The following is a 14065-nucleotide window of genomic DNA, read 5'->3' as shown; positions in this document are numbered from 1 at the left end:
AGCCAGAGTCTAAAAATAAATGTTTTTCTGGAGGGTATTCTGCCCAAGTATGACATTTTTACAAGTGGCAAGATTCCTGGACAAATTGTGGACTAATCAAAATCTGGCATTTTCAATAAATGTATTATTGAGCCTCAAGGTAACACATAACTAAACTTGTATAATGGAGGAATCAGATGGAAAAGTGCACAGAGTCCTAGATCAATATGTCTGCTTACAAAGAGTAGAATATACTCACATAAAAGCCAATGTCCTGAGTTAAGGGGTCAGAAGGTTTTAGATTTTAAGTTTTCTGACATTATCCTCTCTTCATAAGAGACAACATTTCACCTTATTTTGACATTTTTTTAAAGACATTATATGCTGGGATGAAGTCCTCCATTTTCTCATAAGCATGTTAGGTGATTTTATTAGTTTGAATTAAGTATGGTTCTAGAAATCATATTTAAAATATTAAAAACAGAGCCAATCTACTAAAATGATCAAAACCAGTGAGATAAATATTTTGAATATATTTTTATCTGTTATCTATATAGTAAATTACTACTATTATTAAGAGGGTTGTTTTAACACCACAGTAAAATAATACTCAATAGTAGAACAACTTCATATTTGAATTCAACAGTTAACTTTATTTCTGCTGGCATAGTTAGTCCACTGGAAAACTTCAACATCTCAGACTCTTTAGGTCACTTTACCTTTGTGAAATTATCCTTGTAATTCCATTGGGTTTTTTTTTTCCTGATTTTGGGGATCCACTCAACTTTTTAAAGTTAATTTTTGTAGTTGTATATGGACAAAATGCCTTTATTTGATTTGTTCATTTTTATCTGGTGCTAAGGATGGAGCCCATGCTAGGCAAGTGCTCTGCCACTGAGCTATAACTCCAGCCCTCCACTAAACTTTTCTTGAAATGATGTCTGCAGAAATTACTTTGCCTGTAGTCTCCATAGGATTTGTGAATGATATTAAAACAGTCTAAGAAATGGTAACTTTAATACAGTTTTTCTGACTTAACTACTTTAACGTTTCATTTTCTGATGATACAGAAAACCAGGAAAAGAAAATAGCAAGTAGAAACTGAACATCATATAGTGGTATTAGTTTCTGGTACGGTCAAAAGACTAAGAAGAAAATACTAAGTTTAATTTCTATAATATTTGCAGCAATTTTCAAGTCCCACTCCTTGGTGCTCTCCTCCCACTCTGAAAACTTGTGTTCATGTTCTTGTAGACCAGGGAAAATTTCTTCTGCTTTGGAGATCGATGCAGAGGAAGGCATCAGATGTCAGTCATCTTAAGTTGTCCGGAAGAGGCTCAGAAATGTGTGCCTCTTATGTCTTCTACTTTTATTTTCCCAACCCGTTACAAAGTTTTAGGACAGGAAGATGCCTGGGTCCCAAGGGCATTAGCCTAACACAGTGCTTGCTGTTCCTCTTCAAGAACCCTGTTAACTCCCATTAGAAAGGAGAGCGATGTGAAGTCAGTTTCGCGGTACAACTCTCTGTAACCCCCTAACACAAACACAAGAGGTGGGGGAAAGGAAGGGGTCCATAGAGGAGGAGGGGAAAGGGGTCAGGAGAAGACTCACCGCTTCTGCCAGTTCTTCTACCAGGCAAAAGGAAACCAGAAGCAGCCACAACCTGAAAGGAGAAGGATTGTGAGTAATACTGGATCTCTGGGCTCTAAGGGTCTTGCGGCCGCCGGTAGCCCCCCAACCCCTTTTTGATGCCTGATTCCACTTTCTCTACAGTGACAGAAGTACAAGTATAGACCGGGCTGGCAAAGTAGACCGAAGTAGGAAAGAGGAGGGAAGCTCGGGGCAGCAACTGCTCACCCAGGGTGCATGCTTGCGGCTCCTCAGACGCTGGGTCCCGGGAGACTAAGTGGCTCCGCGGCGCTGGCTCATCGGGACTCCGTTGATGCTCGGCAGCTGCTTTCTTACTCAGGACAGAATAAGAGGGCTAAGTGGCTCAGTTTAGAAAAAAGCAGTTAGCTTCCCGATAAGAAGTGCCCCAAAGGGAAAAACGCTCGGCGGTGCCCGCTACAACTTGCCGCACTCAGGAGATAGTTCCATGCGCCAGGAGAGGAAGGAATGGAGGGGAACGGGGCGTGGCCGTGTGCTGTCAATCATCCCCCCTACCTTGGGCAGCCGGTTGTCTCTCACATTCAGGCATCTCTACATACAACAGTTCCAGTTGTCTTCACAGCTTTATGCACAGGCCTCTAGAAACCAATATACTAAGACTTAAACAACTAGGCATTATATCTTCCATAAACTACTGATAATTTACATATGAATAGAATTAGGCATATTACTCCTATATCCACAGGCCCAAAAGTGCACACAGGCCAAAATGCATGCAATACTCAGTCTAATTAATTTCACACTAAGCACTTGGGAAGAGAAGGAGGAATCTCTGGAGCTGTAAATCTACTTACTCTAAACTCAGCAGAACCTTAGAAGGAATGGGCCCGCGTGAAACAGATCCAAAATACTCTGTTCTATAAAGTGGTTAAATCTAGGGAATAAGATAACTATAATATTCTGAAGAATTCTTCAGCAAATTCTTCCTGAAAGATCCAAGGAGTCCACAAATGTATTTTCTGGGCTTTTTGGCACTTAAAAAATAATCTATCAGGATTTCCAAAGTAATGTTCAAGTCTACTTTATTTGGGAGATATCAATTCAACTGCCATCAACTCTGTATACATATTTCCCATTAGGAAAATGCACTAAAATGATTTAATCCCTTGCCATATATCCTTCTGAAACACAAGAGCAATACCTTTTGTTAGGAGGTAAATATTAATTATGTAATTCAATGTAGTTAAATAAAACAATGTGACTGTATTAGGACAACATTCAACCATATAATAATTCCTAACACATACAATGTTCCCAAATTTTGTGTACATATCACACATATCAACTATTCACACACACTTACATGTTCATTTTCTTCATCTATAACTCTATATTTCCAATATTTTTATACTTTCTACTTGTATACAGAAACTTTGTTCTGCGAGCACTTGAATGGCAAAGACACCCAGCAGCCCAGAAGGCTGCGACCAAAATTCGTTTCTAATGATTAACAATAAAAAGCACAGTCTCTCTGAGATCCATCCGCTAAAAAAATAGTCCCAGCTCAGGTCTATTTGTAATTGGCTTTGATGCTCATACCAATGAGTGGAACTGGGAAGGGAAGAGCAGTGCCAACAGAAGGTGCAAATGAACGAATAGGAAAGCTTCCCAGTTGAACTCGCGGTGTTCAGTCTACTGGTCTAGAAGTTTCCCTCCCCCAAATAACTGAGCGTCACTCCCTCGCAGGTTGCTGGTGGAGTCTAAAGCTGTGGCGGAGTGATACTTAAATTCCCTGGTGCTGGCGGGGAGGGGGCGGTGCGGGAGGGGGACTAGAGGGCGGAAAGTAGATCTGTGGGACTTGAGTGAGGAAAAAGTTTGCAAGTCTGGACAGAAGGGAAAAGTGCTCCCGAGAGACCGGCTTTGGGGAGGGGAGGGGGGAGGGAAGAATAGCTCCTCTTCTTTTTCTTTCTTTCTTTTTTTTTTTTTTTCTGTTTCTTTCCCCTCTCTCTACTAGAAAAGCTTCTTTCTCTTCACCCAAGCCGACCTACACAACTGGGACACCCTCGCTGTCCCTCTCCTGCTCTAGCTCTCTCCCAATAAACCCTCAAGATTATGTCAGTTGGCCCGAGCCAGCCGGGGATTTTGTGCGGGTGCTGAAGAAACTGCGGGAGCCGGAGAAGAATGAAACTGCGTGGAGTCACCCTGGCTGCCGGCTTGTCCTTACTGGCCCTGAGTCTTTGGGGGCAGCCCGCAGAGGCTGCGGTAAGTCCTCCCCCGCCCCATCACCGCATTCTCAGGCTTAAATCACTTTTTGTCCCTTTACCTTCTTTTCTCCTTCGCCTTGTCTAGGGAATTCCAATTTGCTTTCACTTGTTTAGGAAGAAACATCTTATTTACGACGCTGGTAACTCAAGCCTTCTGAAGTCCAAGGGAGAGTTTTAAGTGTTTAAAAATAGGGTTACTTGCTTCCCAGCAGATAGCTCTTCTGGGGCAAGAGCAGAGGCAGGGTGGGAGACGATTATTAATGGATCACTAGCCTCTGGTGGGTATTTAAAACTTTTCCTCCCCTCCTCTGCCTTAGGGTGTTTCCCAGCCCGCCGGCTAACCTTTTCACTACTTGTACCCAGCCCACGCACTCTTTTTTTAAACTTTGCCTATAGTTTAATATTTCGGGCATTCTAAAATCCAGCTTCCATCAAAGTAGTAGGCGACTCCATAGAAGTTCGTCCCCTTTCCTCTTTCCTTAAGCAACATGAACCACTGGTCAGTAAAAGCCAATGACCTGCTTTCCCCCATTGACATCCTTGCTATACAAATGCTAAGGTATCCTACCAAGCAAAGTGAGGTAAAGACAGATGGCCTCAGGCTTCAGGTCTTCTGAGTGTCTTTTTTTTTTTTTTTTAAGTGATGGTTTTTGTTTGTTTCCTTTTTTTTAATTCACAAAGACAGCTGAACAAATTGAGAATTTGCTCATCACCTATTTAAAAGAAATAATTCTTGTGTTTTTTTTCCAAACAGAATGAGCTTTTCTGAGTTAAAAGGAGAGTGGGAGAGGATGTATATGTGAAATGACAGAGCAAAAAGATCCACTGGGTTTTAGGAATTTAGAATTAATACTTAAATTCTCTCCAGAAGGGTATCTGGGTAGTCCCACCCACTATCCTTCTGGTGATGAGAGGTAGATGCAAATGAATGAATGAGTTTGTCACAGAAAATGTTCTCCTGCCTGTATCTATCATCCCTAATTTCACTTAACCTCTAAAGAATAAGTGTGTGACAAATTATTTAAATGTTTTATTTGAGTGATCATAATGGGTGGTTTTAAAAACACTTTAATATGAGATCATGGCTTAGGCCTTCACATGGTTGAGTGACTATCAATTCTGCAGTTGCCATGTTATAGCTTATCTAAGTCCTTTTAAGTTAGCTGTCTAGCTTCCCTACAGCACTCAGCATGCCTCAGACCACATTGCCCTCTTTCTGTTCTTCAGAAAGTGTGTACTCAAGGTATGAAAACTTACTTTCATATTACTGTGAGCACAATACAATTATGATGGCAAATCTGCTGAAAAATCATACATATCAAATATTTTAAATTATGCATGATATAATTTTCCTCCATCAAAGTAAATAAATAATTTGAAATTGCTTTTTTGATGCAGAACATCATTAATGGGGTAAGGTGTAGCCAGTCAAGAGAGCTGTAGACTGTTGTTGAAACTACAGTTGTGCTATTAAAAATAGTTCATTTTGAAAACATCTTAGTATCTACTGCTTATGGCATTTGTCCCTGGGGGCAAAGATTTTGTGGATATTTCATTAAATATTTGTCTCTTTTTTATGTCGGCATTGCTATTAATTTTATGTGCACCAGATACCAATTACACAGGTATGTATAGCAACCCTACACATCAATTTATATTAAAAATGATGTTTCTTTTTATGATTGACAAAACATGGGGGCAAGCTTGTTTTCTTGGATCTTAAAGTAGTGTTCATGAAGAAATTACAGTTCTTTTCCTTTTTCCTCCTCTGTGATTTTTAAAAGTCATTTTGCATTCCATTTTCTTATTATTAGAATATTATACCTTTGTTAAGCTAGAGATTTGATTTTCGTGCTTCACACATTGATATCCTAGTTGGATGAAAGTTTTAATTATGTCAAAAATATGAATGGTATCTGCTCTCCATAGTAGTGCTAACGATATTGGTGACCTTCTTCAGAGAGAAACTGGATGGTAGTGGGCTAGTTGTTGACTGAAGTAGTCTAGTATTTAGGTCCTTATATCAGGAAGAATATTGCTACTTACATTGCTTTATTGTTTCATAGTTAAGTGATTTCTTTATCTTAATGTCATACCAAGATTGGATATCACAACATGTAGATTTTCTCAAACAGTGTTCATTAGGTGGCATAAAGTAATTGAAAGGAGAGCAACAAGAGAAAAAGGGAGGTTTAGATTGAAATGGGAATATCAGTTTTTGCCTTTTTTATTGATGCATTATAATTTTATGTAATAGTGGGATTCATCATGCTATATCCATATATGCATAGAACATAATCAGACTCATTTCATTGCCTAATATCTTCTCTTTCTCTCCCCTCCTTCCTTCCCCTGATCTTGTTTTACTTTACTAATCTCCCCTCTCTTATTATTATTGTTGTTGTTGTTGTTGTTTTAATTAGTGTAGAAAATAGCATATTTTTATAAGATAATCATACTTGTATAGACTGACTCAGTAGGGTATATACTTAAATTTATAGATATGGATATATGTACAATGTAAAATTACACTACTTTTACTATCCAAATGTTATTAAGTTGGTTTTTGTGCAGTAAAGTGGGTAGATTTCTCTAATTTAAATATATTATGTGCCTTGTAACCAGTGGCAAGTATTCATCAAGGGCAGGATTGTGGTTTGTGGCCATGAAATAATTTTTCCTCTAAAATCATAGAAACAGTTTGTCATCATTGTCTTTATTATCATTATAGTTTACATTTTTGAGTGTTTATTATATCCTAGGCACTTTGCTAGTTAGGTAATAGACATTGTCATAATTAATCATGTATATGTGTGGTGGGCGGTGCTGGGGATCAAATCCTGGGCTTCATGCATGATGAACACTTGTCTTCATAACAGACTTATTAGGTAAATACCATTATTGCAGATGAGGAAAATACAAATCATAGAGGATAAATAATTTGCCAAAAATCACAGATAGTAAGTTGTAGAGCTGGAAAATTTTAATTTGGACAATTTGACTCAGATTCTTTTCCATTAACAACTCTTATACTGCTTCCTTTGTATGTAGTCAATAGAGATTTAGTTAGTATTCAGAGTATTTGGACTTCTGCTACTTTTTTGGGGGGGGGGTGACACAGAAGGTACAATAGAAATGATGGCAGAGATTGCATCTCTTCCTGCTGATGTTAGAAGAAGTAGCATAGCATGATGGTAGATGGAGCTTTGGACTTAACAAGATCAGAGTTTGATCTCTAAATTCATATTTATGAAGAGTGAGGTAAGTTAAATGCAATTTAAAAGCAATTGCTATTACAGGTTGTCTGATTTTACATAATCACAATATTAAAAAATAGATTTATAAAACAACTATAACTTATGGTAGATAATTGACTTTAAAGAAAAAATTATCTTATGATTCTTTAATTAGTCAGTTTCCACAGTAATTTTAAATATGCTGAACTTTTCAGGAATGTCTACTGTGAAAAAACAGTGTATATGTGGTTGGTGGCACATTTCTGTTTAAAATATTTAATTCAGTTTTATTGTTGTTACCAGTTTGCTTACCCCATCATGTCCAATTATATTCATTTACCTACCTATGTGTCTTTAGTCTTATGCATCTGTTTATATATGTGTATGTCCTGTGACTGTGAAAGAGTGTGTACATTTTTTCCTATTTTTTTATTTGACTGAATGATGTCTGTAAAAAAAAATTATTTCTCATCATACTTTTGCCCACAGTTTTAGCATCTAGTAATTTTTTGACCTGAATATTTATTACAGTGACAAATGGTGATTTTAATTTAAAAAAAAATTATATTAATTAATTGAATTCTATAATGGAATGTTTCCTTTCCCACTATTATTGGTATCTTCTTTTCAGTATTAGGGATTGAACCCAGAAATATTATCTCTGAGCTACATTGCCAGCCTTTTCTTTTTTAATGAGAGCTATATTGTTATACATACATAGTAGTTGGGTTCATCCTGAGAAAATTATGCATGCATGGACCTCAGTTTCAGTTTATGATCCCCCTTTTCCCTCCCCCTTTTCCTCCCTTCCTCCTTCTCCCTCCTCTATTGTAGTAAACTTCCTTTAGTGCCTCTGTTTATATTTGATTGGTTCTTTTTACTTATACATAAAGGTGAAATTCCCTTTGGTATATTTATATTATACATGCACATAACATTATTTAAGAATTAATTCTGCATTGCCTCCCATTACCCATCCCTCCACTCTCTCTAGATCTCCTCATTCTATGTTACTGATCTTCCCTGTATCTTTATAATATCCCATCCTTTCCTCCCCCTTTCTTTTATTTTATTCTAGCTTCCACATGTGAGTTTCTGAGTTTGGCTTATTTCATTTAGCATGATGTTCTTCATTTCCATCCATTTATCAACAAATGCCATAATTATATTCTTCTTAATGGCTGAGTAGAACTCCATTATGTATATGTACACATTAATCCATTCATCAATTGACAGGCATCTGGGTTGATTCCATAATTTAGCTATTGTGAATTGTGCTGCTATAAATATTGAGGTAAATGTTTTGTATAGTATGCTGATTTTAGTTATTTTGGGAAAATACCAAGGAGTGGGATACCTGGGTCATATGGCAGTTTCATCCCTAGTTTTTTTGAGGAATCTCCATACTGCTTTTCAAAGTGGATGTACTAGTCTGCAGTCCCACCAACAGTGTACAAGTATACCCTTCTCCCCCACATTCTCATCAGTATTTATTGTTTTTTTTTATTATTGGTCATTGTCAATCTGACTGGAGAAAGATGAAATATTACTGTAGTTTTGATTTTCATTTTCCTGAATGCTAGAGCTGTTGAACATTTTTTTTATATATTTATTGGCCATTTGTGTTTCTTTTAAGAAGTTGCTGTTTAGTTCTTTTGCTCATCTATTGAATGGGTTATTTGGTTGCTTTTAGTGTAATTTTTGATTTTTAATATCTTCTGGATATTAATACCCAATCAGAGGAATACTCAGCCCATTTTTTAAAAGTTATTTTGAGACAGGGTCTCCTTTAGTTGCCCAAGTGGGTTCTGAACTTGCTATTATCCTGCCTTGGCCTCCCCAGTGGCTGAGGTTATAGGAGTGCTCCACCCCTATAACCCAGCTCCAATATTATTGTTTTAATTTATGTATTTGTATATTTACATAGTCATTTATATACTTATAGAACTATAGACTTAATAAATGTTGTATTGTATGGGTTATAATGAATTATGCTCCTAGTACAGTTTTTTAATTTGTTGCCAAAATTACTACAGATTTGGCCAACAGGCATCCCTTCACATTGGCTTCTAAGTCTGTTCAACATGTTTCTATCATTTGTTGAGCATTCCCTTACTTTCCAGCACTACAAAATGTTCTAGGCTCATTTCTACTTTCCTTGCTCTAATCCTGGAATAAGCCATTTCTCCAGGGAGCTCTGATACTTTTTATTAAAGAATGGTATTTAGAAACCAAGATCTGAGTGCTTGTCATGCTCATTGCCACTGTGATGTCATTGCTTCTCGTCCTCAGCAGACAAAACTATAAAATATATGTATATATACATAAACACACATCTACTTTTATATCAATTTCTATTGTGTACGCGCGTGTGTGCATGCTTGTGTGTGTGTGTGTGTGTGTGTGTGTGTATGTATATGTATTTCTCTCTCTCTCTCTCTCTCATAATGGTGTGTCTGATTCCAGTCCAAGAGCACTAAATAAATATATCTTTGATGTAGTGGGATCTCACAATTTTTTTGTATCTTTCAGACATATTTAGTGGAATTTGTAAAGATCTTACTCAGAGGTTTTAACTTGGCCTATGGACAGACCTAGAATCTACCTAGTAGATGTTTGACTTTTAGTACAATAGTAACTTCTGGGCCTTTATTTCCTCATTGGCAAAAGGGAGACAGCAGAACTTATCTCACAGATCATTTTGAGGATAAAGTGAGAAAAGTTATGTAAAACACTCAAAATAATGTTTCATTGTTGTTTTTTAAACTATTTATTAACTTGTCCTTTCTCTTCTTGGTTGGGGGGTTTGTTGGGGATGGAACTCAGAGCTTTGCACTAGGTAAGCACATCCTCTATCACTGAACTTCATTCTCAGTCCCTTGACTTGCCATTTCCTTCTTCAATTTTTCTATCTGATTTTCAAGGCCTATTGTGATTTCTCCCTTCATCAGACCTTTTTTTTTTCATTACATTTTACAATATACTCCCTCCATTCTAGCCTAGTTAAGTTTTCCTACAATCTTTTGAGTAATTCATACATATTTGTTCTCCATCTTGATTTGAATCCTGTGGATCAAAGACTTTGCTCAATTCCAGCATAATGTTTACATTTATTCAACACATATTTGTTTAACAAATCCTAAGTACTCAAGATTTTGAAAAATTTTTAGTTGTAGATGGACACAATACATTTATTTATTTTTATGTGATGCTGAGGATCAAACCCAGTGCCTCATACATGTTACGCAAGTGCTCTAACACTGAGCCACAACCCCAGCCCCAGTACTCAAGAATTTATTTACATTTTTCTATTTCTACCCTCATGGAATTATATTTTTTACAAAATTATTTTGTGTTACACACTATGCATAAGGTAAGTAAGACAGGGTCTCTGACTTCATGAAGTGTACATGCTAGTAAGAATAGATAAAAAGTCCTGTGAAACTTTCCCTTACTATCATATCAATTGCTGATGTACCCTTCTTTGAACGTATGAAATATTTAGCCTCTCTTAGTTTAGTATTAGATTTTACATACTTTTATTTCATGGGATTTTATCTGTTTTTTTCTATTCATTTATATACTCTTTGGAGGGAATAAATATATATTTGTTCATTCATTTAACCAACTTACATGTTGATTTTGTGTGAAGATAGGTAATAAATCAGTATTGGGATATTGGAAAATTCCGTAATGTGCAAAGAAGAAAATAAAAACCTGTTTATAGCTTCTGTAGCCCAGAAAGAGCTTCGTTTATTGTTGTGATGATTTTCCTTTCTATGTATTTATTTTAAATTAAATTGATTAAAATTTAAAATAATTTAGAATCATTCTACATACAATTTTTTATTTCAATGTTTTTACTTATGAAGCATTTCCTCATTATTAAAATTTTTGTTTTTTAATATTTATTTTTTATTTGTACACAATACATTTATTTTGTTTATTTACTTCTATGTGGTGCTGAGGATTGAACCCAGGACCTCTCACATGCTAGAGGAGTGCTCTACCACTGAGCCACAACCCCAGCCCCCAAATTCTTGATTTTAAACTATTATTTTTTAATATTTATTTTTGTAGTTGTAGTTGAACACAATAACTATTTATTTATATGTGGTGCTGAGGATTGAACCTAGGACCTTGCACGTGCGAGGCAAGCACTCTACCGAAAAGCCATTACCCCAGCCCCTAAACCATTATTTTTAAACAATTATTGTCCTTATACACCCAATACAGTATTTGCTTATTCACTTTAGTAGGATATATTTTAAAAATTCAAGATTTTTAGCTATTTTAGTAAGTGCCACTGTGGACATTTATTTTATATATGTGTGTGTGTATAAAAGACATATATATGTATATATATTATAAATACATACATATATATGTATACACACATATATATTTAGTTGTAGGTGGACACAATACCTTTATTTTATTTTTATGAGGTGCTGAGGATTGAACTCAGTGCCTCACACATACTGAGTGAGTGCTCTAGCACTGATCCACAACCTCAGCCTGCTGTGGACATTTTTTATTCTATATTTTTAACTTTTTACTTATCACCACTGCCTCCTTCTTGGGGAATTACTGGGTTAAAGGCTATATTTTGTCTTTGATACAAACAATAGACTCTGACATTTAGAAAGTCTATTATCAGCCTGGCACATTGCCACACATCTATAATCCCAGTTACTTTGGAGGCTGAAGCAGGAGGATTACAAGTTTAAGGCAAGCCTGGGCAGCTTAGAGAGACCCTGTCTTAAAAATAAAACTAAAAAGAGCTGGGAATATAACTCAGTGGTAGAGTGATAGACTAGCATGCATAAAGCCCTGGGTTAAATCCCTGATACCATGCGCACGTGCACACACACACACACACACACACACACAAGCCTGTATCAACAGATAAATTATGATTGCCTTTTATAGTGGTTGCTGTTACACCTATTAGATAGTACTATTTTCACTTTTTTGAGTACTTTTTAATTTAAATAAAATTTATTTTTTTATTTTATTATTGGTCGTTCAAAACATTACATAGTTCTTAATACATCATATTACACGGTTTGATTCAAGTGGGTTATGAACTCCCACTTTTACCTCCCCTCCCCTTTTCTCTCTAAAATTTATTTTTTAACTGATACATAAAAATTCTACATCTTAACAGAATAACGTGTGCACTGTGTTACCCTGTTAAGGTTAAACATGTATTTGAATACAGGTTAAACATGTATTTGTGCCCTCAAAGATTTATCATTTCTTTATGGTGCAAACTTTCAAAATGACCTCTTCTAACTTTTGGGGGGGAGGGTGGGGGAGGTACCAGGTATTGAACTCAGAGGCACTCAACCACTGAGCCACATCCGCAGCCTTATTTTGTATTTTATTTAAAGACAAAGTCTCACTGAGTTGTTTAGTGCCTTGCCATTGCTGAGGCTGGCTTGAATTCCCAAGCCTCAGGGCACTTCTAGCTTTTTGAAATGTAAAATACATGATTGTTATATATATTAACCCTAGACTGCAATAGCATACCAGAACTTCTCACTCTTATCTAACTGTAACTTAGTACCCATTGATCAACCTCTCCCCAGGTTCTGGTAACCACCATTATACTCTAAACTTCTAAGAGATCAATTTTTATAGTTCCACCTATGAGCCAGGACATGTAGTACTTGCCTTTCTGTCCTTGGCTTATTTTACTTAATCTAATAAGCTCCATCATTGTTGTCACAAATGACAGGATCTCATCCTTTTTATGGATGGATAGTATTCTGTCATTTATATGTACTGCATTTGCTTTATCCATTTATCAGTTGATAGACACTTAGTTTTTTCCCCCTATTTCTTGACTATTGTGAATAACACTGTAAGAAAATAGGAGTTTAGATGCCTATTTTACCTGCTCATTTCATTTCCTTGGCATGTATACTGAGGAATGTGATCACTGGATCATGTATTAGTTTTATTTTTAGTTTTTCAAGCAACAATCATACATTTTTCCATAATAGCCATACTAATTTACACTTCCATCAGTGGTGTTCAAGCTTTCCCCTTTTTCCATTTTCTTCCAGCAATTATTATCTGTAATCTTTCTAGAAATAACCATTCTTACTGGGTAATATCTCATTGTGGATTTGATTTGTGTTTTCCTGATGCTAATTAATTATTGCATATTTTTTATGTACTTGTTGGCCATTTGTATGTCTTCTTTTGAGAAATGTCTATGTAGATGCATGCCCAGTTGTATTGGGTTGTTTGTTTTTATGCTCTTGAGTTTTTGGAATTCATTAAATATTCTGGACATTAACCCCTTGCCAAATGTATTATTTGCATAAATAATGCCTTCTCCCATTCTGTAGGTTGCCTCTTTATACAGTTGTTTGTTCCCTTTGATGTGCAGGACCTTTTTGGCTTAAGTAATCCTATTCCTTTTGCTTTTATTTTCTGTGCTTTGTGGGTTTTGTCCGTAAAATCTTTGCCCACTATTTCCACTTTTACATACAAGGAATTTGAGGCTCATGGAGATTAAATAATTTGCTAAGGTCATATAGTTAATAAGTGATTGGGCCAGGATTTGAAACAGTGCAGTGTAGCTCTGGAACCTGCTGATGTGATTTTTTTCCTCAGTCCCTAATTCATATATGGTAGAGTTAGAAAAATAAAGGTATGTGGGAATGTTGAATAATTCCCACTGTTCTTTCTATAACTCCATCTAACTGTTGACTTGATTGTCCCCATCCATTAATAATTCTTTACTGTTACTACCTAAGCCATTTATCCTTAAGGGCCTAAATTTTAATTTTTTGAAGTATGCATTCCCTTACTTTTTCCCTCTGGACAAAAGGTGGAGCCTGCCCATCTTGAATGCCTCTCCCTCTTAATTCTTCCTAGCTTAGCAAAGGTATGGCATACTCTCAGTCCATTGACATTCTCTCTCTTCCAGGAGAGTTTTGTGAATACATCTAGAATGTAATC

The 14065-nt window shown here is 36.2% G+C and overlaps 1 protein-coding gene across 2 annotated transcripts in view; it reads left to right on the top strand.

Moving 5' to 3' along the window:
* Positions 1 to 3768: 3768 nt before the first annotated feature.
* Col4a5 (collagen type IV alpha 5 chain) overlaps positions 3769 to 14065 on the top strand; it is a 220059-nt gene continuing 209762 nt past the window's right edge. For both annotated transcript variants that reach the window (XM_077794061.1, XM_077794062.1), the window contains exon 1: positions 3769 to 3849. In XM_077794061.1, the coding sequence (XP_077650187.1) occupies positions 3769 to 3849 (81 nt within the window). The remainder of the gene's footprint in view (positions 3850 to 14065) is intronic.

Source organism: Urocitellus parryii, chromosome X, assembly GCF_045843805.1.
Source record: "Urocitellus parryii isolate mUroPar1 chromosome X, mUroPar1.hap1, whole genome shotgun sequence".
Taxonomy (NCBI): Eukaryota; Metazoa; Chordata; class Mammalia; order Rodentia; family Sciuridae; genus Urocitellus; species Urocitellus parryii.
The sequence above is the reverse complement of the archived record's forward strand: the minus strand, read 5'-3'. Positions and strand labels throughout refer to the sequence as shown.